This window comes from Aythya fuligula, chromosome 7, assembly GCF_009819795.1.
Source record: "Aythya fuligula isolate bAytFul2 chromosome 7, bAytFul2.pri, whole genome shotgun sequence".
Taxonomy (NCBI): domain Eukaryota; kingdom Metazoa; phylum Chordata; class Aves; order Anseriformes; family Anatidae; genus Aythya; species Aythya fuligula.
The window spans coordinates 3,132,633-3,159,426 of NC_045565.1; the positions used below are offsets into that span (position 1 = coordinate 3,132,633).

The 26,794-nt window shown below is 38.9% G+C and overlaps 1 protein-coding gene across 1 annotated transcript; it reads left to right on the forward strand.

Annotated features, from left to right (window-relative positions):
* The first annotated feature begins 1,829 nt into the window (after positions 1-1,829).
* Positions 1,830-25,547, forward strand: LOC116491503 (solute carrier family 22 member 15-like). Its single transcript, XM_032191541.1, has 12 exons — positions 1,830-1,919; positions 3,048-3,194; positions 6,987-7,119; positions 7,745-7,909; positions 9,568-9,697; positions 10,696-10,917; positions 11,708-11,848; positions 13,623-13,708; positions 17,604-17,712; positions 22,084-22,156; positions 22,643-22,801; positions 23,800-25,547. The coding sequence occupies exons 1-12, from the start codon at positions 1,830-1,832 to the stop codon at positions 23,824-23,826; spliced, it is 1,482 nt and encodes a 493-aa protein (XP_032047432.1). The 3' UTR covers positions 23,827-25,547.
* The last annotated feature ends 1,247 nt before the right edge of the window (positions 25,548-26,794 follow it).

Below are 26,794 nucleotides of genomic sequence, written 5' to 3' on the forward strand. Positions count from 1 at the left end.
ATTTTTTTTTTTAATTAAAACTTTTAAAACTTTTTCTATGCTAGCTTTTTTTTTTTTTTTTTTTTTTTTCTTTCTTCTCCATGCAGCATTATTGTGCTTGTGCCAAAAAACAGACTTTGTTTTGTGTTTCCTAGTGAACGGAGCTCTCTGGTACACTGGAGGAGGCAGTGAATGGGAGAACTTGGGCCTTTCCTAGTTTAAATCTCACTTCTAGTAAGCTGTTAACATCCCTAGCAAAGCCCAAACAAAACACTCAGTAACCTAGTTTTCTGGATCTTTTGTGCAAGGATTCATTAACTACTATTTATAGTTACTGTGTTCTGTGCATTATGAAAGTATATCCTAGAAACACAGGCTATCTGTAAGGGACCCTGCAGTGATTCAATTCCCAATGTCAGAACAGTTCATGCAGCATTAACCCCCCCACCTACTGAAGAAATTGTGGCTGTTGGAAAACAATGCTGATTTTTTCCTTTATTTGTTCAACTGATGTTTCACGCATAGCAGGAACATTCATGAAAGCAGCCTAAAAGCTGTCTTCCAGCTGTTTAACGTGATGCTGGTGAGACCTGCTCAAAACATGATCATGTAGTGATGCTGAAATTCTGCTGTACTTCTGTCCTAGGCTGAAGTGTTCAAGGAGAAGCAGATGCAGTGATGGTGAGAGCTATTTGTGAGTCTTTTATGCAAGAGACCTTAAGCATTCTTTATTTTCCACAGTAAGCTGGGAACACAGGACTGAGCAGGAGAAGAAACTTAACAGGTCCTGTAAAGTCAGTAGACTTCAACAATTATTTTCATGCTTTCTGTTCTGCTCAGGAGCAAAACGGGAGCCTGCCATGCTTAAGTCTACCTGTGGTTGCCAAGGTTCAGCAACAGGCTGCTCTGTTTGAATTAAGGTAGGAATCATGAAAGCAGATGGAGCAGAGAGACTAAGGACTATCCTAGGGTAAAACCTAGGATTTCACTACTGTCTGCTAATGTTTGGTGCCAAAAGGGGTGAGGAAGCTCAGAAATGGTTTAGGAAGTCCCTGGTATCCTGCTGTCAGAGTTCCAAGGTAAGCAGCACTTTGACCCTCACTTAACGCTTCCTGGCCAACATAACCACAGTGTTGCATGGCACACACGGCCAAACCCCATTAATTTTAATTTTCCTTAACTAAGAACACTAAGGGGAGGTCATCCTAGCTTATTGCCTCAGAGGAAATGGACTTTTTCATGGGGTTGAAGAGAGAGGCTTAATAAAGCAACAAAACAAATCACCTGCATAAAGGTAGTGTAATAGTAAAGCTGAATTTTCAAACCTAATGCTAGGAAAAATGCAGGCATAGCCATGTGTGTTACAGTCCAGAAGGAAATCATTGCACTTAACATGCTTTTGTGTCAACTCCTCCTTTTCCCAGATCCAACTAAAAAGTAGTAGTGTCTACCCTTAATGCTGGAAGGGCCAACTTAAATAGCCACAGCTTCCTCTGTTGCCCATAGGGTTGGTCCACGGACCTTTTAGGTGCCACTGTGGAAACGGGATGAAAGCCCTAAGGGTACGAATGTTTTTGGTAGGGCTGAAGCAAGCAGAGCTGACTTACCAGGTCGGGCCCGAGCAACACTGCCCGTTGGTAGCAGCTGGACTAAAACCAGGTGGAAAAACCCCATTTCTCTCAAAATCGCGGAGGAGGGGGGTTTCCTTGCCCTGAGAAGGGCTCCAGCCGTAGGCAGGTGGCGGCCCCATCCCGTCAGGGAGGCGAGGGGCCGGGCCGGGCCGTGCCGGGCGGGGCGAGGCGGGGCCGGGCCGGCGGCGCGGCGCTGTGGCGGCCGCGGCCCGCGGGGCCATGGCGGCGGGGCTGGAGGAGGCCTTCGGGGCGGCGGGGGAGTTCGGCGGCGGGCAGCGGCGCCTCACCGCCTTCCTCGTGCTGCTGCAGGTGGGTGAGCCGCCGGGGGCCGGGCTGCGTGGAAGGAAGCTGCTTTATTTTTTTAATTAGCCGTCGGTGGAAGTGATATTTCACGGGGCTGTCCTTACACAACGCCCGCAGCCCTCCACGCAAACGTGGATCTGTCGCTCCCGGCCCCGCTGTGAGAGGCGTCCTCCTGTCAGCGCGGTGCTGCAGGGGGGATTCAAGCACTGCTGGGGGGAAGGAAGCGGTGCTGCCAGGTTGTGGCTTTGTGTCTGCAGCTTGTTTCTCCGGGTACGTTCAAGGTAAGCGTCTGATAAAACAGCTCTGGAGCCCTCAGTGCAAGCCCGCCACCCCGAGATGCTCCCTGGACGTTCAGAACTGTCCCGCTGATGGCAGCGTGCCAAAAATGATCACCGAGACCTAAGGGTGTCGGTTTAAGTCAAAAGAAAAAAGTCACACAAGTTGGAAGGCATTCACAACATCAAAGCCATAGGATGCGTGAATGTGCTTACAAGGATTTATCACAGAATCATTATCACAGAATTTCTAAGTTGGAAGAGACCTCAAGATCATCGAGTCTTTCTCTATGAGAATCTTTTTTATTCCTGAACTTCCTAGTTTTCCCAGTGATCAGGCAAGGGTTGCACTCGCTGCAATGGAAAGAACAAGCAGAAGTTCAAATGCAGGAAATCTCCCTCACATTTCTAGTACTCACTGACTTGTCACTGCAGTTTGTATTCTTTGAGTAAAGTAAGTAAAAAGATTTATTTATTTTTTTTTTTTTAAAGAACCTTGGCCTTACGGTTAAATCTTAGCTGTGAAACTGTGCTGAAGTTCTTAATGCCTTCCTTTCTTATCCCTGGCTAAAAAAAAAACAGCAAAAAAGAGATAGAACAACTCTGGAACACATGAAGCAAGATGAAGCAGTCACTGAAGGTGCATCGGTAACTTTGGAGTGGTGCCTGTTGCTTCCAGCTGCCCTGATGATCAGGTCGTGGGCATTTAAACACAGTAGACTGATAGCACTTGGTTTGCGCTGCTGAATGAAGGGAAATTGTGCATTGTTAATTTAATGAAAAGCTTATGGTATGCCAACAGAAAGGGTGGTTTCTCTTTGGGACTGTTCAGGGTAAGTGATGTGTATCTTGTTTTAAGGTATACGTGGCTTGTCAGTCAATGCTCATCGTGCTGGTGGGAGCCATGCCTGAGTATCGTATAGACCAGGAAGGAATTCCAGCGAGCAAAGCTGAGCTTGCCAAGCATATCCATTTCACGAGCAACTTCACATCTATCGTAACTGAGGCAAGTACTTCCGTTGCGCCTGTTTATTCTTTTCTTGGGATTTAGGCCACCAGTGCTTGAGGAAGTTGAGCAGGGCTTTCTTGTGCTATTAAAAATTACTGGAACCATCCATTTGGATCTTCTAATTTATTCTTATTTTGTTTAAACTGAAATTTTATTATTAAATTATTAGTTGGGTTTTCCTAGTGTAAAACCAATACACTTAGTAGGTTCGTTAATTTGTTTTCAGTTTTCTTCATCTTCACATGTTTTTGAAAGTCATTGACTGTGACAATAATCATTTAACTACTGTTTATAACTCCAGAATTTCGCATGAGATCCTCCTAATGTCTCTTTTCCACCAAGAAAAGCTTCTATTTGTCATGTCTGTGCAATCTGTGATATGTATTAAAGCTTTCCTCTGGAGTTGTTGAATTAGCTTCTCAGAGAAGATGCATCTTAAAGATGAAAACGAGCATGAAAGGGCAGTATATGCACCACATGTCTGGGTATTCTCATGGACGGTGAGAGTGGGAGCTGGAACAGATTGATGTTCGCTGAGTGGGACAAAAGCTTGACCCTTCATCCTCATGCCTTGCGAATTCCACGCAGAAGGCTGCGTTCGCTTTTTGCTAGTCCCTGGGCTATAATCAGTCAGGGAAGTGCGAGTGACCTAAGCATTGCTGCCAGTGCCAGAAAAAAGATTGTGTGGGTGGCTTGGCTTCTAGCGTAAACTGTCAGAATTCTGCTGGCTGGGCTCTTGCAGCGGCTGTCAGTAACTTGCTAAGGCAGGATAGCTCTTGGGGTGGCTGGTGCCCAATTTTTGCTTCCTTCCCATTATCACGAATGTGACTGTGTAGTGTTTATCTTGGAAAAATGTAATGACTAAGAAATAAGAAGGAATGTTACAATATTGGGTCATATCCTCTGTCAGAAACAGATTTTCTTGATTAGCGTAATTTCCAAAATCACCCTTCAATTTGAGACTGTCAGCAGGATGCACGATATGGAGTAATGCTTAATTTACAGTCAGAAAAAAAGTAAATTTAATCTAATACTGTATTTTAAACGTAGGAGTGAGTGTGCCTATTTCCAAAAAATGTAGTGATTTTGAAGACTTCCTAAAAACAAACAAACAAACAAACAAAACTGTTTCCATTCATTTTAGTAACTAGGTTTTTTTATTACATTGTTAATAAATGTGTATATATATTTTCATGTCTTAGATGCTGGCCAACATTTTGCTGGATGTTAATGGTCTAGGAAGTAAATCAAACTGCTGTAGGGATTTTAAAGAGCTATAGGATGTCTGTTATGGTGATAGCAAAGTTGGCAATGTTATTGTTGGCAAGCTGCAGTTAATTTTGACAAATATTTAACCAGTTCCTTCTATGCCAGTAAAGTAGATGGATGCATTCTTTTGAAAGATATATTTTTCACAGATTATATCAGACTCGGTAAACTATGAGCATCTCCCAGTCACATACTAAGCAGCAGAAGCAACAGTTTGCAAATCAATCTTTTCTCTCGTCATCTCCTGAGAGGAAGCTGCTTTTATAAAATTTATTTCCTATATTTTGCTGACGTTATGGAGTTTAAATCATAAATATTTTCAGTTCTGTTCTGGCTTGGCAGCAGCACCGTTCTGCTCTGAAGCTCAACAAAACTTCAGAGTAGGTCTTAAGATCTGGTTCAAGAAATAATCATTATAATCAGTTTTGGTGTAACTAAGATTTTGTAAATAACAGCTCAGGGTTTGTTTTTAGAAAGTATAGTTGTTTGAGTTGCTTCTTGGATTGCCATCAGTTCAATCCCCCTGCTTTATTTAACAGGTGATACTTAGGAAGGTGAGTTAAGGAAAATATTTTACATTGGTGTAGAAATCATCCTTTAATTTTGAGAAGTTGAATTTTACAACCATATCTAGGACCTGAAAGGCTGTTTTCTGTCTCGTATCCGTCTGAAACACTGCAGATGAGAACTGGGAGTTTGAAATTTGTATGCTGTGGCGTGCTAGCACAGAGGAGGAGGACTCAGGCCAGCAGTGCTCTGTGTCTTGGAGAGGACGCGCTGTGATATTTTTATCCCAGATGAAATTTCCTGAGGATTTGTGCCCAGGAATATTTTATTGCTTAAGCCTCCTCAGAAAGTTAAGAAAACGTAAGTTTTGTGAGTTACGTCTTTATCTGCCATAATAGGGTGGAATCTAATACTATACCAAGAAGGTACAGTAGTAGGAAGGTAGCTGCGAGTGCTGCTGCGCAGGAGTTACACCATCCCAGAGTATCAAAAAATACTCCAAAACTCTGAAGTGTTGAAACTGGGTACATTCGACTGAAGTGAATGCTGTTAAGTCTCGTCCTACTCCTGCAGTCTGCTGTCTTGCAGGCTGCTGGATGGGCAGGGCACAGGTTACCAGAGTGGTGGGACAGATAGAGCCACATCTTATCTCTACGCTGCCACTACGAGAGTCAGGATTGATGAATGAAAGCACAGGTTTCTTCAGATTGCTCTAATTACAAGTTTCTGAAAATGCCTGATACTCTGTGGGGATCTGTATTAATTCAGGGTTGAGGCTGTGGTGTGCTGTATAGGATTCTGGTCATATGCCTCTTCCCTGATCCCTGTCACCCCTTTGAATCCTTCCATTTCTTAAAAACCAACCAAGCAAACAAACAAACAAAAAAAATTCTAAGTGGTATTAGGATCCTTCTTCCTTTAATGAAAGGAAATGCTGCAGATATCATTTAAAAAGTCAGCACAACACCGTTTTGGTTTGACTACTCATCCCCTTTCCTGGTAAGTTTCCTTGCACATTACATATAATTATTAAATATTTCTTTCTGTAAGGCTTTGCACTGAATTAGTTAAATTGTTTTCCAGGAACATGACTTGGGATATTCTGATCACGCTTCTTTCCCAGCTTCATGATGTGAGCAATATCTGTAAATCCCAGCAGCACATTTCTGTTGCTGCTGATTGTTGTGTGTAGCAGGGGGGCTGCACAAGCCAGCTGCGTGCCTTGCCCCACCAGGACATAGTTTGCTTCCTACTATTTCCCACCCACTGTCAGTTCATGCTGTTCTTTTCTGTAGAACAGATTACTTTTGCTTCAGTTTAGCTTTTGCATGAGGTAGAAAGTACATTTTATAAAGAAACCCATCATTTGTTTCTAACTCTTCTTTGTTTGGTCATAAATGTGTGCACACAATAAAATACTAAGAGGTATCCATGAGCAGTTAATAAGTATTTCGTGAAGTTCTTACAAAACAAGTCATCTTTAGGACACCTTTCCATACTCCTTTCCTGCTTCTCTTTAACACGTGTACAGTGCAGGGCAACAGCATCAGGAATTAGGGCTGCACAGCAGTAGCAGTCTCAGTACTAAAAGCATGAGCATGCTTTATTCTTGTTAATGAATAATTTTTATTACTTGTTCACTGAAATAACTAAGCTTACGTAGAAATGTCTGAGCAGTTTAAAAATTGAAAAACTCCTAATTTTAACTTGTTACTTTGTCAAACGGGAATGGAGGTGAAAATAAGTACTTTTCCAAGAAATATCATCATAATCTAAGCTTTTGACTTGGTAAATTTAGAGGGAGATGTCTGTTAGGGAGGAAAAAATGCTAATGCTGGCCTATGCAGCAAACCTGGAACAAAAAATGAATTGGATGTAAAGAAAGCGATGGGAAATGGCACCAGGAGAATTTTGGTAGTTGTCCTTGTTTTGGAGAAAGCCAACAACTTGCTGTTAATACTTAGGACAATAAGAAAATTCTTTTATTACAATTATTATTATTGTTTTTGATAGTGGTATCTAATTGAACAAGAAGCCTACAAAGTGAGCCTTGCATCATCCCTATTTTTTGCTGGATTGCTTATTGGAAACATCACGTTTGGCCCTTTGTCAGATAGACTGGGCAGGAAACCAGTGTATATGTCAGGTAAGACTGTTAAAAGTGTTCTCATGTGTTCTGCATGGATAACAACATTGCTGGTTTGGCCCTGCCTGTGGGCCACCCTGCCGTGGCACTGATACGGAGTCCATGGTCTGGTTAAGTATTTCGTCTAGAGTAACACAGCACTAAAATTGGTTGATAAGAGTGTGCTCAGCAGCACAGTGGGCTCTGGAATATCGGTGACAGATGAAAAATAACCAATTTTTGCAATGACTTTGCTCTTTGAGTGCAGTGCTGCATGCATTGCCTTGCCATTTTGCACCCCAATAAAAAAATAATCACTTTTTGGGGGAGAAGATGGGGGAGAATCTGAATTTCTTTAGAGTGGATAACTTAGGTTCTGCTATTTTGTTTTCCAGCTGGGCTTGCAACAGCTGGAAAGGGGTCACTTTTAAAATTACAACATTGTCTCAAGGAAACAATATCTTTGTTATTGTAGAGCTAAAGTGTAAGACTTGCAGATGGTCGTAGTTTTCCCATAGTATGATTTCAGAAAGCCAAACGTGACAGATGAATACTGTAGACTCATTGCAGTCACTGTGCTCCATGCCTTTCTTCTGAGATCAGGCTGCATAGCATAAGTACTAATGTTATTTTATTCTCTCTGCAGGTCTATTTTTTGATGTCCTTTTTGGGTATGTTACAGCATTAGCTCCAAATTATGGCGTGTTTGCAGTTTCACGTTTCTTTGTTGGAATTGTGAATGGTGGAATGGCTCTTGTGTCTTTTGTCCTAACACAGGAATATGTAGGAAAATCATTTTGGTCATTTACAGGTGGGATTTGGGAATGTTTAATCATTATTACTCTGCCAAGTGTTGTTCTGACTATCAATACCTTACTTGCTACAAATTAAAAAATATAAAATGTCGAGTTAGTTAGGATGTCAAATGAGCATGGTGCTGATTCATCGAAGATCTAATTTTTGTGCTTAAATAAGGAACATAGGATTGGGTTTGCCTGATAAGTAGCAAAAGTAGGGTTTTTAAGTGGTGTCCTGGTCTGTCCTAACTGAAACCACGACAAGTGGGTACACTGATTCCAAAAATTTCCTGTATTTGTGCATTGCATTACACTGAAAAAAAAATAAAAATAAAAAGGCAGATCCTGCCAGTTCTGAATGGTGCTGTACAGTATCTTGGGAAAATATTCTTCAAAGTGTTCTTTGGAATTTCTCTGACCACAAAATGATTGTGGTTTTTACTTCTATTGGATGTGCTGACCCTCCAGTATTTTTAAATGTCCTTTTTCTATGCCACTGCCAAGACTTCAAGTAAATTTAACACTTGCGTGTTGTGCTGTTGTAAAACTGAAGTAGCTCAGACTGAAAAACCTTTTCAGCCAGCGCAGCATGGGGAAAAACTCGGTCCAAGTGCTGACTCGCTGTGACCATGAGCGTATTCCTCTCTGTTCTCCAGTTACCTCATTCTGCTATTTTCTCATTTCTCCTCTGGACTCTCGGGGATGTAGGAGGCAGTTGTGGTTTGTCGATAGCTTTCTGTTTCAGTTGTGTTTTTTCAAGTACTGAGTTTTCTTCTCCCGCATTCACTTTTTTGACTCACGTCATCTCTCTCCCTCCCCTCCTTCCCCCTTGCCCTTGTCTCTATCTCAGCTCTCCCCAGCCTTTCTCCCTGCAGGGCCAGCCTCCTGAAGGACCGACGAGACAGCCCGCTTCCTGCCGCTTGTCACTTTAGGTGCTTTATTCTAGTTCTGCTCAGCTGTTGGCAAAGAGGTGCTGCACAACTGATCAGGGGCCGAAGGAGAGGAAGCTGCTGAACGCTGCTCAGCAGCGTTAAAGAAGCTCTCCTAGGTGCTGCCTGTGAACTAGGCTGTGTGTGCGATAGCTGAGAGCTTCGGGGTTAGTACGAGACCTCCTGTGTTAGCCTGCAGAAGGTTTGCTGGTAGGCTTTTGGAATGGAAGTTGACCCTGTGCTTTTAAAGGTTTTATTTACACTTGTTCATCAGAAGCTTGCTGTAGCGTACCTCCGGTTTGCAGCTGTTGATATACTGACCTCAGTCCTTGTGTTTTCATAGCTTTCTTGCAATTTCTGTTCCAGCTTGCCACCTCTATTCAAGATTTTCTTAAAGACCTAAATAAATCAGTTGCAATGCTTCCCCTTCCTGTCTTTGGGTTTTCTCTTTGGTCTGTAGGTTTTTGTTGGTTTCTTGATCTGTTCTATGCACCGCCCTTTATTTTTGAAAGGAAACCAGCCCTGCTTGCCTTCCCCCACTCACCCAGTTATACAAAGGCGTTCGTCAGTAGGATTGCACAATACACTTAAGCCAGCTGGTTCACAGAGTGCCATAAAGATACTGTAAGGATTGCAGTGCTATTTTATTTAGATCTATCAAGGGATAGTGATCTGAGGTTTCTACTTAAGTTTGGTTTTGGTTTTTGGTATCTGTAGTCACTTTTTTGCTCTTGTATTTCCAGGTTCATTAACTAATTTGACGTTTGCGGTTGGCATTGCTGTTTATGCTTTACTGGGTTACTGTGTAAGAGAGTGGCGTCACCTGGCATTGGTATCAAACACTCCAGGAGTCATCTTCCTTCTTCTTTCGTTGTAAGTAGTTCCCATGCATTGTAATGATAAAAATTATGCACTGATTTAACGGTTATTTTTCTTATTATAGTTCAGAAGAGTGGTATAAACAAGGATGATATTTTTCTGTATGTTTTTATGAACGAAGCAGAAGAAAATCATGTAGTGAAGGAGGAAGCATTTTTAAACAAAGCAGAAGGTCAGGGCTACCCGGAAGAAAAGCTTGCATTTCTGTTTGCTGTTACAGTTGTGGCAGCCAGCATTGCGAAGAGCAGCTGTATGCCAGCTGTCTAATAAAGCTTGATTACAAATCTGCTTGGGGAAGGAAAGGCCTGCCAGAGGCCGTGAGCTGGAGCATCAGCCAGGAACACAGCCTCCTGCCAAAGATGGGTTTTGGTGCTTGAGAAGTTTTGGAATTGCTCTTAGAGGAGGGGTTTTAGAATTAATTTTTAAGACAGGCATGTGTGCAAAGGGAAATAAGTGAGAGCACTTGGAATTGTGTTTCTAGTGTGAGATGTCCTGTATCTGCATGTTTTTGAGGTCCCTTGTGTCTGTTTTTGTCACTATTGCATTTGCGTTCTCCTATTTAGAAATCCTCCATAGACATTGCTGTAAAAAAGGTTATGAAATATAGCAGTATTTAAAAAACTGAACGTGCTAGCATTGTGTTGTTAGAAAATATGCTTTTAAAATACCAAATTATGTCCTGTGTACACTTCTGATAGAGCTTCAGAAAAAATAAAAGCATTATTAGTGTAGTAGGTTCTCTAAACTTGTCTCAACATGACTGAGTGCTTTGATAAGCGTTTCCAACTATCTTTCTATAAAGTTAACCGTATATTATTATCAGAGTATGTGGAATTTAATTGTCAGAACAATGTAAATAAAACGTATTTTTCTGAATTTTGCATTGGTAACATTTGTTTTGCTTTGATTATTGATTTGCAAAACAGGGAGCTTGATTTTAGTGCTTTGCTCATAGGAACAAACTTGTCTTCATTGATTTTCTTTCCTGTTAGTATGCTGCCAGAATCCCCACGATGGCTGTATTCCCAAGGGAAAACTGCAGAAGCTGAAGATGTGATGCAATATATTGCCCTTGGTAATGGAAAAGAAAGATTAAATCTAAAATTAAAACCAAGTGCAGGAACTTCACTAAAGGATGAACCGCCACCTGGTATACTAAACTTAGTAAAACACCCAGTCCTTCGGTGGCGAACCATCATACTTATGTACATCTGGTATGTAATAACAAGACACTGAGATGCTGTGAATGAGTCAGACATGAAGAAACTGTTAAGATTTTCATCATTTTCTCTTAAAAATGCTGTCCTAAAACTAATCATAAATCTGTTGGTTAATGAGGGCAGACAGTAAACATCTAAAATGGTGTGTTGTAAAGCTGATGTTTCATTATTATTTCTGTTGCAGTTTCAGTATGTTATTTAGAATCTGCCTCAAAGCCTGCTAAGAAATCATCTGGTGAAAACATAATATTTACTTTCAGTGAAATGAGAAGCCAAAGCAGAAATTGAGAGGATATATATTTGAGCCGGTTTCAGTTAAAAACTATATGGACTATATGGAATAGAGATCTGGAGTAAGAGTTGGAATAAGTGTAAGAAATGAGATGTAAGAACACGTGGGTCAGTGCAGGAAAACTAGGGGTGATATAAAACACAGGTAGCATATTAGGTGCTGTTTTTGCTTTTGCAACTTGTGGAAAAAATGATGTCAGCACAGAAAGATCAGCTAACTAACCTAGAAAAAAAAAAAAAAACAAAGATCATAGAAAATTCCAGAAGTTATGCTGTGTATGTGTATGAGCATTTTTTTTTTGTCCCTTTCACATAGTTCACTTAAATAGGAGCTATTCTCTTTGTCTTATTTCTCCTTTTCAGCAAAATAAGAGCCTCTTCTTAACGCATTAACTGAAAATAGCTAATCTATAACTTAGAATAATTTGCCTTTTAAATCTTAACCTTTAAAGATTAGATATGCTTGTAATCTAACTTTTATGGTTATTTTTAGGTATGTCTGCAGCTTGGTATACTATGGGCTAACTTTAAATGCTGGTGAATTAGGAGGAAATCTTTATTTAAATGTGGCTCTTTATGGCCTTGTGGAAGTTCCAGCCTTTCCACTCTGCATGTTCTTTATTGAGAAACCTTGGTAAGAAAAACTTACTTCCTAGTTTTCTGCATATATTTGTAGACAGCCTAGAAAAACGTTAACGTTTTTCTTGGGAAGATACTTCACTGTTCTTCTAAACCAGTTGATTCTTTATGGAGTAAGTCAGCTGCAGGGGGTTCCGGAGTTGATATTGAAATGGGAATTTAATTTTCTACCTTTTCCATTCTTTAGTTTTGTTTGTAGTTTGAATTACTCAAGGCATGGGATTTTCCATGATTCATGTTATTAAAAATAAATTTGGTCTTCATGGAGAAAAATATGTGTAGTTCAGTTATTTAAGTATCTATAGCTTGTATATACCTATTACTTACTTTGTTTAGAGTGACTTTGACGTACTACAAAGTTTATAAACGACAACTAAAAACAATTTTTAGCATTGTTCATTTTTACTTAAATTTTTCAAAGAGACCTTTGAAAGGTGAACTGTTCAGTTACCATGAAGGCATGGATGGTCGATGCCCATGTCTTTTCATACTTGACAGTATTTGGAGGCCATCCTTTGGTTGGGCACTTCTTTTTTCTTCAGCGGCTGGATAGTCAGTGTCAGGGCACAGAGCTTCCTGGGGTTTCACCTAACCTTCAGCTGGAGCGTTTTTGTAATGGTGTCTTGGTCTCATTGAGATCAGTGGAAAAATTACTTTATTCATCAAGGTGAGGATATCACATTTACAATTTGTTTGGCAGTAAAAGAAGCTGTAGGCTCTGCCAAGCAAAAAATAATAAAAAAAAAAAACAACACCAACCTGCACCCAAAACCTAGAAAACTTAAGGACATGCATTTAAACCACAAACAGCACAAATCTTTTCCTACATGTTAATTTCTTTGTATTTTGAAATTTTTATTTTACCTGGCAAAGGTTTTTTTTTTTTTTTTTTTTTTTAATTCTTGAAATAAGGAATATGTAGTTTTGTGCACTTAATGGAAAAAAGTGGCAAGCCAGCTGCTCTGTTTTTGTTCAGCTGTAGCGAACAGTTCCTTCAGGTACAGCTGTCTTGTTGCAAAAATATTTAGAAGATTTTTAAAATAAATATTTAGTTGCTTGTAGATTAACTGCAGTTCTTCTAATTAGGGATAGTAGATAGAAGTAGCTGTGAGAATTAATGAAATAATGAGCATAAATAGTTCTTGTACATGCTTGCAAATTGATGCTAAGGATGTATTTGTAGGCCTATGAAGGTGATTATGAAATATTTAAGTATGGCAGATGTAGTGATGGATTGGTGTTTTTCTATCCTGTCTACTTCTTTATTTTATAGCTCTAGGTAGTAGAAACAACCTTTACTTATTTTTGCATGTATACTGTTACATGAAAAAGCTTACAAAGTAGTTTTGCTTTGTTGTAACTGCATATATTCATGTCGACTTGTAAAAATACAGATGAAAAAGCTCAAGAAGTACTTCTTAAATTGTTATGATGTTGGTGTACATGCACTGTGATACCTTTCAGTGGCAAAAACAAAGTCTGTGAATTCCTGTTGCTGAAGTAGATGGGTTCTTCTTATTAAAAATCTAGAAGTTGGTCCTGTTATTAAAAATCTAGATGGGTTCTTAAAAATCTAGAAGTAGGAAAGCATTTGTGGGAGACCTTTGGTACACAGAGCTGGGAGAAGTGTAGGATTTTAAGCACTTAATGTGGTAGGATAGGTACATAACTTAAGTTGCTGTATGTTTCAGCTGGTGTTTTGCAGAGGGATTCAAAATATCCTGAAGGACTTTGTTTCCGTCTTTATCTGGGTGCTCTTTTCCTTCTAGGTCTGGAAGACGTAAAACTATGATGTGCTTCCTGATATTTGCAGGATTTGCCTGTATGTTTACCATGTTCTTACCAAAAAGCTCTGGTAAGTATGTAGTGCTGCCAAAGTAGGCATTACATTGTTTTGTCAGCTTTTATCTGAATAATGACTATTTCCTGACTCTCCCCTCCAAGGCTGGTCAGGTAGCCAGGGTCCTGTCTGTGTTGCTTTTAACCTCTTGTAGACATAATTAGGCCTTACTAGTACCTGTTAATTGACTACGTTTTTCTGACTCCAAGCTCTTTGCTCTCAGAAGGTCAGAACAACCGATCATGTTCAGTTTCAAATACTGACACTGCATTCATTCATCCCTGTTAATCAGTTTAGCTTAAAATGTTGCTTTTAATAACAAGACTGCAGGGCTATAATTTAGTTAGATCTTGTTGGTATGAGGCACGAAGGTTAATTTTACATTTGTTTTAGTGGCATGCAGTGTTTTTAGAAATATGAACTGAGACTTCTGAATTAAAAACGTAACTCATCACTTAAAAGGAAAACAAAAACAAAACCCACTGAGGGTAAAAACAAAACAAACACACGCTTATTTTGTGTTTGGAACTTAGAAATGGAGGTTGCAATTGCAGTATGGAAGCCGTGGGATGGCAAGAAGCTTGTTGTCTTTCTCAGCTTTGTACTCTACTGCTGCAATGTACAGTTGTGAGGACAACTCGTGGTAATAGAGTATTGTCAAATATTTCTGATCTCAGAAGATGTCTTTTTTCTGTCATCATCAGTGACCTTCACGGATTTTTTTTTCTTTTCACGTTTCTTTCCATTTCCAGTGCATTTGTTCTGTAGTAGTATGTACCTTAACCACTGAAAATGTAGGTCTAAATGACTAACAGAAGTGGCCACTCAGATTCTGGTTTTCATAATGTTGCCTCAGTAGAAATGTTTTAACTTCACCGGTCTGTTAACACCACAGAGCACCAGTGATGTGATTACAAAGTAGGTTTCTTAGGTTGTGTTTATCTTTAACAGATATAAATGCTGTCTGGCATCCACTTCAAATTAATTGCAGAAAAGCGTAAGGGGAAAAAAAAAAAAAACAAAACAAAACAAAAAAATATCTCATAATCCTATTTGCCATGCTTGCGCTAATTGAAATCCTCAGACATTTCGTTGTTCCTTTTATTGAGACCATCTCTTCCCTGTTCGTACTTCTCATTATATATTTAAAAAAAGGCACAAAAGAAAAGCAGTAGTGACTAATCAGGATAGGGTAGTAATTGATAAAGAACTGCTAAATTCCAGGAAATCATCTTTTTTTTTTTTTTTTTTTTTTTCAGTTGAGTTGACTTTAATCCCATTAAAAGTTCTTATTTTCCTTTGTGGTAAGAGTAATCCTGGTTCTTGGCCCAGAATGATCTGTATCTCTCAAGCAGAAAGAAATTCAGCTCTGAGCATGATGAAGATGAGTCACTTCCGTGGATGCATCGAGGGTTCGGTGATACAAATATCGCATTGGGAGCTGCTGAGGGAGAGTGGCAGCAGAGGGGAAATTGAGCTGGAATGTTATTTTCTTTCAAAAGCTGCTGTAAAGCAGGAAGACTTTTCCATTTTGTGTTGCTTTATACTATAGTAGACAAAGCACACTCCTAGCCCAGGGCTAACTCACTCAGAATTTACCTGGCTGTACTGAACACAGCCATAACCTTTGGTGACTTCCATTGATATGCTTTCGATTGAAGAAAGCAAGCTTCCAGTTCTTTAACTCAGTTTTGTCTCAACCTTTGTTGATGTTGGGTACTTTCTTTTGTGCTGAGAACTACCCTTTCCTTGTGGATACTTTTTCTAAAGTAAACTTGAAGACTCCTTTAGTCCTAAAGTGCTGTTTAACTGAACTTCTGATGAAGATGACATCCAGAGGGAGAATCTACATTATGACACTGCGAATGAGACTTAGTGACATTGATGGCATCAAACCCTGATCACTAACTCCTGTTCTAGAAACTCTTAAACATCAGCGTTGTTTGTTACCACTTTACCTCACTGTGCTGCTCTAAATTCTATAATAGAATTCAATTAATAGAAGATAAGTCTTCAGAAATAAACTCAAATGCTTGAATTTAGTCAGAACTTGCAACTTTGTCTTTGACCAAAGTTTGCAAAAGTTGCCCCAACTGCAGTATTTCAGACAAAATTGCATACATATTGTTACTACTGGACATTCAAGTGAGAGGATATTATACCAAATAGAAGGGAAATGTTAAAGAAGCTGCACTGATATGCTTGGCTGGATCTAGCAAATGACCTATAAATAACTGGTTGCCAGAATCCCCATATGAGAGAAGTGCATTCCTGCTTAGTGGTGGTACATAAGTAGAGAAAATAATAGAGTGTTGCGTAAGAGTTGCTAAATATATTTTTTCAATGAGGAAGATGCAACAAATGTCTGAGCTTACTTACAAAGGATGCTGACGTGCAGTGAATTTACAGCGTGCTTCTAATCCTGCAGTAATTCCCCATGCAGACAGCCTTCAGCCTCCCCTGGGGGAGTGAATGTGGAGAAGAAAGTGCACTTTAAATTCACTCCTGAGCTTCTGGGTGCTAATTTCTCTGTCTAGACAGACTCTTTTTCTGTTTTGATAGTAAGACCAGAACTTCCTAAGTGCACTAATGCTATATTTCGAATATGTATATGGATATACAGCGTTTAACTTAAGTCTCCCTGGGAGAGAAGCAGTACATTTTAAAACACATTTGAGAATTACAGATCTCTTCTTCATTGCTTCATGTTTGGTTGATGAAAGAAAAGGTATGTCCCGGCTTCGTGATGGCAGCCAGCAAGGCTTTGAAGAGCAGCTTTGCATCTGGCAACTGTATGAAATACTTGAGTTCTTACTGAGCAAAAGGAGAGCTTGGGTGAAAAATATTATAGCTGTTTGGCATGAATTACGGAAATAACTGCAAAAATGCATCACACGAATTAAATCAAGCTTCTGGATTTCAGTTTACATACAAATGAATTTCTGCTGCAGTTGAAATAAAATTTGATTTGACCAGATGACTAGAATTGAAAATATTCAAGGGAAAGATAGCAAGGAAAAACAATAGAGAAGCAATGCGATTTTCACATTACTTAGCATCATTTGATCCAAAATGAAACATACGCTGAACTCAGTGCTGGGGAAGAGAATCTGAAATGCACCTAATCAGAGCATTCATCCTTTTTCAGGTTCTAACAATAAATAAATAAATTCTCTACTTATTAAAGTAAGTAGTACAAACATGATCATATCCAAAGTCAGAGTAACTGGAATCAGGTTTCTGCAGAACTTTAAAAGATCCACTCTGGTTCGGTCAACTAAAGGTTGTCTATGAGTAAAGGAGGCTGCATTAGCATTCATTCTTCAGAATTACAGGGCTGCTGCTTCTCAAGTGCCAACAGGATGTCCCTGGGGAGCAGATAAGCTTCTGAGGTGAATCAAGTTTTAATGGTTTTAATTTAATATATTAGTTAAGGAGATTTTATTGTCTGCTAGTGCTTGTCAAAAGATGCAATTATGTGGTAAGGTTCTTCTGTCTGCAGAGCTGGAGGCCCTTCCTTCTACAGCTATAGTAGTTTTTAGAATCCACCCACCCCCTTAAAAAAATAAGTAAATAAATGTTGCTTGTCTTGTCCCTAAATACACCTTTACATATTTGTTCTTCTGCTAGCTTTTATGCTAGTTGGGAAGAAAATAAGTATTTGTGTGGGGGGTTTAAAAAAAGGCACATAGATTAAATATTGTTTTTGCATGAAAGTCTCATAAAAAGGACCAGATGCTTTCAACGTTGTATAAAAAGAGTAAGAAAACAGAGTATTTATATATTATTTTTATAAGATATCATTTTATATATGATTATACTTTTTATATAAATTATTTATGTATACATATATATATTATCTATATAGTTGTATGTATATGCTTAGAACTTATTTTCTTTTTCTTGAAAGGTTTGCTCCTCAGTCCCACTTTGTTAGCTTTGTGTGGAAAAATGATGGTCAGCGCTGCTTTCAACATTGTCTATATTTATACATCTGAACTCTACCCAACAGTACTGAGGTAACTGAACGGAGCTTGGAGGTAAATTCAAAGCCTTTCCATGCGCAGTGATCCTGATTGCTGGTGTGATTATTTTGACCTGAAATATCAATATGAGTTCTTTCTTTAGTTGAGACAGTTTGTCTCGGCTTGAAAGGGCTTCTCCTAGTACTTCTGTGTTTTGCAGCCGGGTGCTTTCTGGGGTGGTTTCTGGCAATCTCCACTAGGGCTAAATCAGAATTTAAAAATAAATAAATAAATAAAAAATAAAGCAGCCTTCACGCTCTGCAATGGTATGTGCCATGTTTCTCATTTACGCTACTGATTCGGGAAGTAAAATTATTATAGGTTGCAGAACTGAACATACTGATGTGATGGAAGTGTATGCTAACTTAATTACAAATATAGAATGCGCAGTAAGGACTACTTACAGTGCTTCCGTGTACTTCGATTTCCAACATAATTATGTTTGTTTGCCTCTTGAAAAACAAGTGCTTTTATATATCTCTTAATTAGGTATTCATAATGCAACTCATTTCATACTTTCTGCATGGCAATGATTTGCTTTATAACATTTAATTCATGAACAAGTGGGCTAAAACCTTACTTTATTTTTCATGTTCCTAACGAACTTTATAAGGCTGAGCTCTCTTCTTTTGTCCCGAGATAAACCTGAGACAGGAAAATAAATGCCTCCCAGTCCTGTTATCCTCAGCTGCCATTTCAGCTCCATGTGGTTTTCTGAATGATACTCCAAGTACATGTTCAGAGTTTGAGCCATATTGCACTAGTTGCTCAAAAATAGCACGTTTCAAAAGTTGAGCATTCCTTTCAGAGAGCAGGAAAATGAAATGCTGAGTGGAGTAGGAAGGTGTCCTGGCTGGTAGATGCATCCTCTAGCATCTAAGAAGTATTTCTAAGGATGGTGACACCCTTCACTTGATTCCAGGAAACTGGGGCCTTTGTGGGGAGAGGGGCAGGGAGAGTGGGAGACTGCTTGGATGGGCTTTTTATTTCTTTTGAAGTTCACCATTTCCCATATGTTACAGAGGCTATACTGTGAATGCAGTTTTTGCAATAAAACTTGTGAGGATGGAGGTGGATTGGCTGTTGCTAGCTATTCAGCTTGTCATCCTTGGCAAAGGTTTAGCTTTAATATACAAGTCACAAGCATGCTGACTGAAACTGCATTTGGAGGTTTGCTTACGTTCTCTCAATCGAAACTTCTGTGTCCTTCTGAGGTCTCATTCTTGATTTTTTTTTTTTTTAATTATTATCGTTTTAATTATTTTTGTTATGTTTTTACTATTATTGTTTATTTTTATTGTTTTTGTTTACCGTCCCCTCTGCTTTTCTGGAGTTGGGAATTGAGAATCAAATCTGATTTTAATTTCTCAGCTTTGCTTTGTTTCACTGTGTTCTTGTAATTTATGTTAATGCCTTCTGAAGTTCCATTGGTGTTCAGGGCCAAGTATTGTACGTGTCTAACTCATACCTAGCTGGAATTGCAGTAGTGTCTCAGCATCTTTGAAACTAGATGTTAGTGATGAGGATGTTTGATTTTTTTTGTTTGTTTGGTTTGGCTTTGTTAATCTGTGGAATTGCTGCTTCATTTGAGAATCTGCACTAGTATTGTGGTATAAAAGTCACTGCGTGTCAAAGATGTGGAATGCTAGTAGAGAGAACGTGAGAGTAAGTTCAGAAAATCACCAGCTTCTTTGAGACAGATTGTGCTTAATAATATGAAAAACTAATACGTTAGACAATATGAAAATTCCCCACATGTGGCACATTATACATTCAAAAATGTGTTTGTTATCTCTCTGGTATTTTAATTAACTACAAATATTAGAGTTAAGGCAAGAACAGTGATGGGAAAGTGGTTAATTTTAAGATAAAACATCAGCACCATCTGGTGGTCTTTGTAAAGCTTTGTTGTGATCCCGGCATTCCTCCAGCAGGGAGCCTTGCCACGCCATGCGATGAGACATGTCCCATTTCTGAGGTAGAAGAGAGGAGGTGGAATAAATTGGTTTTGTTTTTTTATCCAATTGGATATTCTGCAGAGAAGTTAAATGTCTTCAGTAGTACAACTCCTTACTTAAACCTTCTAATCACTTCAAGCATGAAGACGATGCTAAGCGTATTTTTTTCCTGATACTTGGTACTTGGAGGAATGAGGAATGCATCTCATGCTAGAAATGAAGTGCTGCAAACTGAAGTGTGCACATTTGGGGCGTTTTTCCTCCCTTCTTAATTTGTCTTCAGAATACCTGTTGGGGAACAGAAAGTCAAAAATAGAAAGCATCACTTCTGTTTTTTGAACAAAAAGGAAGGTTATCTTGCAGTGTTTGGAAACAGAATGAAATCATAGCTCTAGTAATACAGATCTAAATCACAGTTAGTTGTTGGTTTTTTTTGGGAGAAAATGGTTGCAAAGTTATGCTATCCTTGTACATAATGTGTACAATCAGAGTGGGGGCACTGAACTGCCTAGGATATCATCAGAAAGCGTATATGCTTATTTTCACAGCAGGGAAACTAACATGTATTTTATTTTTCTGTCAGTGGTTTCCCTTCTGCTCTCTGGCTTTCTTGGCAAGGAGCGTTCAGGTGAACAATCCTTGGTAAGCACAGTGCAGTGTGCGAGCAGCAGACAGGCTTTTGCACCTGTGTGGGGCTGTTTGCTGTGCAGGCAGTGCTGGCGGAGCAGCACAGCTAGAGGAGTGCTGCGTGGCAGATGGAATTAGCCAGGCAGCTGCAGCAGGACTAATTGGCTTGAGCAAAGCCTCGGGCTGATGTGATTACCCTGGCTGTGGAGCTATTTTGGCTGGCATTAGTTGAGCGCTGTGCTCCGTGGTGTGGTGGGAGCGAGGGCAGCAGTCAGGGTTAGCAGGGGAGAAGCGAGGCAGCGAGGTGAGAGCAGCGGTGGGTGGGCAGCTGCCAGCAGCTCAGCACCTCCTGGATGCTTCCCACAGCTCTTGAGCAGGAATGCATCTTTCCTCTGGGTTGCCATAACATTGTTCTGCATAGCCCAAACTATGCTGGGTTCTGGAGTAATGATGTCCCAAAGTCTTTTAACAACTGTTTGCTGTTTGCATTGGAATTCAAACAAAATGTTTTGCTTGTATGATCACCTTTTGCCATGCTTCCTCCCAGTAGGAAAAAAGCTGGCATATCTCTGGGCGTTGACAGACTTAAGGTTTGTGGGAACGATGCTCCTAAATGGATGGTTTGGATTACTGACTGGAATCTCTCATCTCTTAGGGATTTTGACAGAGGGGAGGAGATAGGACTTGTCTTTTGGGGTTTGGATCAATGTTGCTTCAAAGTGAGGAAGTGTGGGTTGCTATTTTCCTTTTCCCAGGAGGATGTGATGAGAGAATAGAGAATAGGTTGCTTTTCTATTTATTGTTACACTCAAGTTGCTAGCTTTTCATCAGCTCCTTCCATCATCTGTTTCCCGTAACCTGTGCAAAGGGCCATTAGGAAGGGTGGTGGATGTGGGTGGTTTTGGTGCTCTGGTGACCCGTGTCACCTCTCTGCTTGTCGTCTTTTATCCTGGCACTGTCTTCCTGTGTTCAGAGAAGGAGAAGGAAATGGGCTGAGGGGGAGAAGCTCAGCTCAGTCGTGTGAGAGGAAGAAACTGGGAGATGTGGGAAGGAGAACAGCTGCTGTGAGCCGGTTCTTGCTGTCCAGCGCATGAGCGCTGCCAGTGTCAGTCTCCAAAGGAAGATTTTTAGGGGTGATACAAACATGGAGGGTTTTTGCATTTGATCAGCAAATGAAAGACTTCGGGGCTTTTTGTCCATTTCTTAAGGAGGGTCCTGCCATCCTAGGCCATGCTTTATTATCGTTTAGTCTAGATGAGATTGTTTCAAACCTGCCTGAAAATGGAAGGTTGTGCAGAATTCAGCAGTTTATAGCGATGCATCTGGGCAAACGTTTTCAAGCTTCAAGGTAGCATATACTTATTTTCTGTGTGGAGGTGAGCACTGACTCTTTATCTCTTGAACCTAAGGCAACAGAAGAGATAGGAGATGCCACTTGGGTTGTTCTGTCTGAAGGTCCTGCCAAATTGTGAAATGGTTCCCCATCCAGCACAGGGATGTCCAATTATATTACCCTGTATGGTAGGCTGGAAAACCTAGCTCTGTTCAAGCTGTTGTGAAGGACTGCTTTTTGTTAGGGTTTTGAAAAGGTGTGACGGACCTTTTAGCAGTAGTAGAAGATCTTGAAGTAACCGCTGGAGGGCTTTAAAAACTTATTCTTTTTAATTTTAATACAGTCAGTAGCAAACTAAACAAAAGACAAGTCATTTCTGACAGTGCTACCACACGTTGCAGTTCTGTATTCTGAAGCTGCGCATCTTTCATCCTTTGTTTGAAACAGAAATGCTGGCTTGGGTGTCTGTTCCATGTCTTGCAGATTTGGAGGCATTCTGGCTCCCTTTGTGCCATCTATGGTAAGACTGATTTTAATTTTTATATAACAAACGTGTTAGGTTCTCTCAAAAGCATGTTGCTCATTTTGGTACCACATACGTCTATATCACTTGAGAAGATATTTTCAAGAAAAAAATAAATCAGCTTTTAGAAATGATGAACAAGATGTTTGAAAGTACCTAGTGTATTACCCTTTGTGGAAAGAATCTAGTTACTCTGTATTGTCTTAATATTTCATCTATTAGTGAAGTGATTACCATGTAATGCTTTCTGTACTCCTAAGGCCCACTCTGTAGCTGAATGCTTTTAGCGTGTAAACAATTAAAGTTTCCATGAAGCTATTTCTGAGAAATGACATTTATTGGGTTTCTTTGTTTTATTAGTACACGGGTAATTGCACACATGGAAGAGTTTTAGCTTTTCAGTGTTGACTGCAGTTCACATGGATCATGTATTTTAAGAGCAGGAAATTGTGATGTTTTTCTGTTATGGATTTGTAATTTCAGAAATCTCTCAGCCCTTCTGTACCATTGGTGGTGTTTGGAATCAGTGGGCTGTCAGCAGGATTCCTGACTCTCCTTCTGCCAGAAACACTGAATAAGCCAATTGCAGAGAGCATTGAAGATCTTCAGAGTCCCAAATACAGAGTGCTTATAAATGAAAAGGCAGAGTATTTTTTTTATGTTGTATTCCATTTTTCTCCCTTTATCTTAGGTAAACCATAATTTAGCACATACTGCCTAGGTTGTGCCTGAATGGACATGCACATGAACATTTAAAAGCCATCTTTCTCTCACGTTAAATGGAGATGAAATTTATTCTTTTTGCTTGGCTTTTAAAGATGTGAAAGGCTAGATGCCTTCACATATGTATATATTAAATTTTATGTAAATCAATACTATTCTGTTTGCTTAAAGAAAATCAATTTTAGGGCAATCTAAGATAATCATGGACATCACATTCAATAACATGTCTGTACTCATAGTAAAACAACTAGATGTATTTTAAATTACTGGATTGTGCCTTTTTCTCTGTCATGATTTGTAATGGAATATAATCTAGAATTAATGTGTATTTGAGGAAATGTTTAATCCATTATTAGTCCTCTTGGTTAGAGCCATTTAAAGCATTTTCCCGTTGTAGATAGGCATTAAATCATCTTTTGAAATGGGAAATTGAAGTTTTGTTTGTTTCAACAGACAACTACCACAGAATAGAAAATGGGAGGTATATCTACTAAGTTGGGGAACAGCTTCATAGAGGAATTATTTTTTTTAAATAATAAAAAGTTAAAAGAATTTCCTGTAACAAAGAAATCATTAACTTAGAACAAAGGAGGCTTAGTATAGATAAAAAAGAACACATGCTTTCCTTGTGGTTTTCCTTTGTGCCAGTTTGTTAATTATCTGGTCGTTACTATATTCAATCAGTTCAGTCATATTACCCACAGTTTATGCTTACTGTATCTTAATCCACGTCAGTACTGCGTACAGCTGAAAGGGGGGGAAAAACTCATTTCTGTGCTTTTTGAATGTCATTTCACTACTTTTTTTTTTTTTTTTTAAATAATGGATTCTGTTTTTCACATTTAATAGCCTACAAAATTGGACAAGAAAAATAAGACATAATCTGTTTTTCAGTAATTATTTTTCCTGTCTGACAGGCAAACCAGCTGGAAGAAAGCACTTAAGTTTCAGAAGGTCTCCCTGTGCTGAAAAAATGAACCCTCCATTGAGAAGGTGCTGTAACAGCTGAAGGGCAGAGTCTTGTTGTATATATCGGAGTGGAAAAGTTGGAGGACTCGTGTATAATGCTGCTAATAGCATGCTGAACAGTTTTATGCGAAGGCAAGTTGAGAAGATGGAAAAAGTTGATCAAAGCTTGTGAGGAAAGAAGTGATTAATCAGTGCTTTAATGTAATGACTTAACAAAACGATACTTTGGACTTCTCTATGGCTTCATAAATGAAGAATTCAATTAATTTATGTTACAAAATATAACTGCTAGCTTCATATAATAAAATGTTGCAACTGAAGTGACGTGTATGATGTAAAATTCAGATGGCCTTACATATTCAGACAAGCTGTAACGGTCAAAAATAACAGCAATCCTGGATATGCTAATTTTCTCTACCAGGTTTTTGCCTGTAAATTACAGTATACCTCATTGTGTAGAGACCAAAGATTTTGATGTAGTTGGTCTTTGTATGCCTAACATAGGAAGACTGAACAGGAGATCTGAAAGGAGAATAAATGGGTTTCATTGTGGGGAAAAACATTTTTTTGATACAGTTGAAAATGAAAAGGCATGTAAAGTTAAAATAACACTATATGGGAAAAATGGTGTCAAGCCTTTAAGATGGGAAAAAGGTGCACTTAAAGGATGGGGTGAGTAGCCTTTTAGTCAAAAGGTTATTAGCTCCAGCTGTACATGTGAAACTGGAAATTACTGAATGTGTTATATATTGTATAATATATGTAATAATATATAATCCAAAATTATATAGATTTCCCATGTGACATTCTTTCGGGGGGAGGGGATAGTTTGCTTATCATTTAATATATTTATGTTGGAATAGATATATCAAAAAGGTTACAGTTACAACAGCCAACACAATTTTGTTATTTAAAAAAAAAGTTTACTGTTTGTATTACAGAGTGCTGCTGTCACCAGGACGTTTACCAAGGCATTTTGAAGAATACTTTTATCATTTTGGTTTTGGTCTATTATTTAATGAATCTGTAAGGAAAATGTTACAGAAGAGCTTGTGTATTTTGAGCAAGTTTCACAGTTAAATAATAGTTCTGCAAATAAGTGCACTCATGCAAATATGTGTGCGTTTTACGCATGTATGAATATAAAGGTACGTGTGGATTGCTCTGCCTGGATGCCACGATGTATTGCACGTAGGTTATCTGTGTGTGCTTTACAAACAGCCAGATTAGGTCCCCACAAGGTGAAAATCAACTGGCAATCAGAACACCTAGATAATATTGACATAAGGGTGGATTGCGTGTGCATTTATTTATTTTCTGGGGCTGCAGCTTGATGGCAAACGGCCTGTAGAATATGCTGCAAACTTGTATCATTTATTTACTCATCATTTTTGTAATGTTTCACTGTGAGGAACTGAGTTGATGATTTTTTTCTTGAATAATATTAATGCTTTCTGTTGCATTAACATTTATAATCATAGAGACGAATTATACCACTTCTAAAGATAATTGGGTCAGCAGGGATATGGTAAAAAACAACATCTTTTGTTACTGTTCACTTACTTTATTTTTTTTATTATAACTAATAAAATTTAATATGCAATAGAACAATATACAGTTGTATTCCCAAAGCAGAGACAAGACTCTGGAGCAGAAGGATTGTGAAGGATTATGTGGTGAGAATCTGTTTCTTCCACATTAAATAAATCAGCCTATACCAGAGCTTTTTGCCTCTGCTGTTTATTCCTGCGGGGGGGAGGAGGGATTGGGGTGGGAATAATGGGAAACAAAAACCAGGAAACAAAGATCATTTGCATTTTGAAGTGCTTATTTTCTGCTTCATTTCACCTGGAATTAATGGTTTCTTTACTTAGGGTGACTTCTGTGAATTTGGTGAATTGATGACCTACCTGAAGCTTTTTTTGTGTGTGTAGGCTGTTTGGATGGTTTGGTACTTCATCTCCAGCATCCAAAAGAGAATATGAAGGGGAACATCAACTCCCATTTTTGCTTCTTATCTTTTAAGTTGAGTTTAACATGTGGTTTGCATTTTTAACTTTATTTTATATATCCTTTCTATATTTTGCTATTGTTGGATGAAAAGGTGCTATTGGGGGAGGATGGGGAGTGTTTTTCCAGTCATATGTTTATAAATAGAGAATTTATAGCTTTATTAAATGGATTTTCAGTTGGATTAATGTGATTAGTGTATTAGACTTCACAGGGTGCTAATGTCAGGAAACCAACCGCTCCCTTACTTTTCGTTACTGTATATGCCACAGCAAATCAAAATGGCAGCACTTTTTTTAATAGGTATTGTCCCTTAAAATTTCTGGACTTGTAAAGTTAGAAATTCTTCATTTAGAACAACTTTTCCCCGTTAGTTTTAATGAAGACAAAGCATTTTTGGTCGGAATGTCCTACTAAATTCTATACGCAGCGTGGGACTATTATCCATTGCTTTCCATTTCTCTGTAAAAAGAACACGGAGCTGAGTTAATTTAAGTGGCTTAATTATACACATTAGTTCACAATCCCCATCTTTAAGTATCACTTTTAGCTCTTCTCCTGTGCTTTATTTGTGTGTAGAAATTTGAGTATAATGTTGCATCTGCACTGCTCATCTGTTTCTGTGTTGGAACAATGTCTTCAGCGTTTTAGTACTTAGTTGTGAAATTGCCTTTCTTTCTGTTTGTCTCTAAACTGATTTGAAGTCTTTTTTGTTTTTTCCCTTCAGCATCTTCCTGCTCTTACTGTGTTTCAGCCGAAAGCCTTAAAAACGATATTCATTTATTCCACCTACATTTTAATGCCATTTCACTGTCATTGTGCAATCTTTGTCCTTTAATTCTTGGTCAAGTTTGGTTAGCCCTGAAGTGGTCAGACAGTGGGACTCGATGATCTTCCAAGGACTCTTCCAGCTAACTATTCTATTCTAGAATT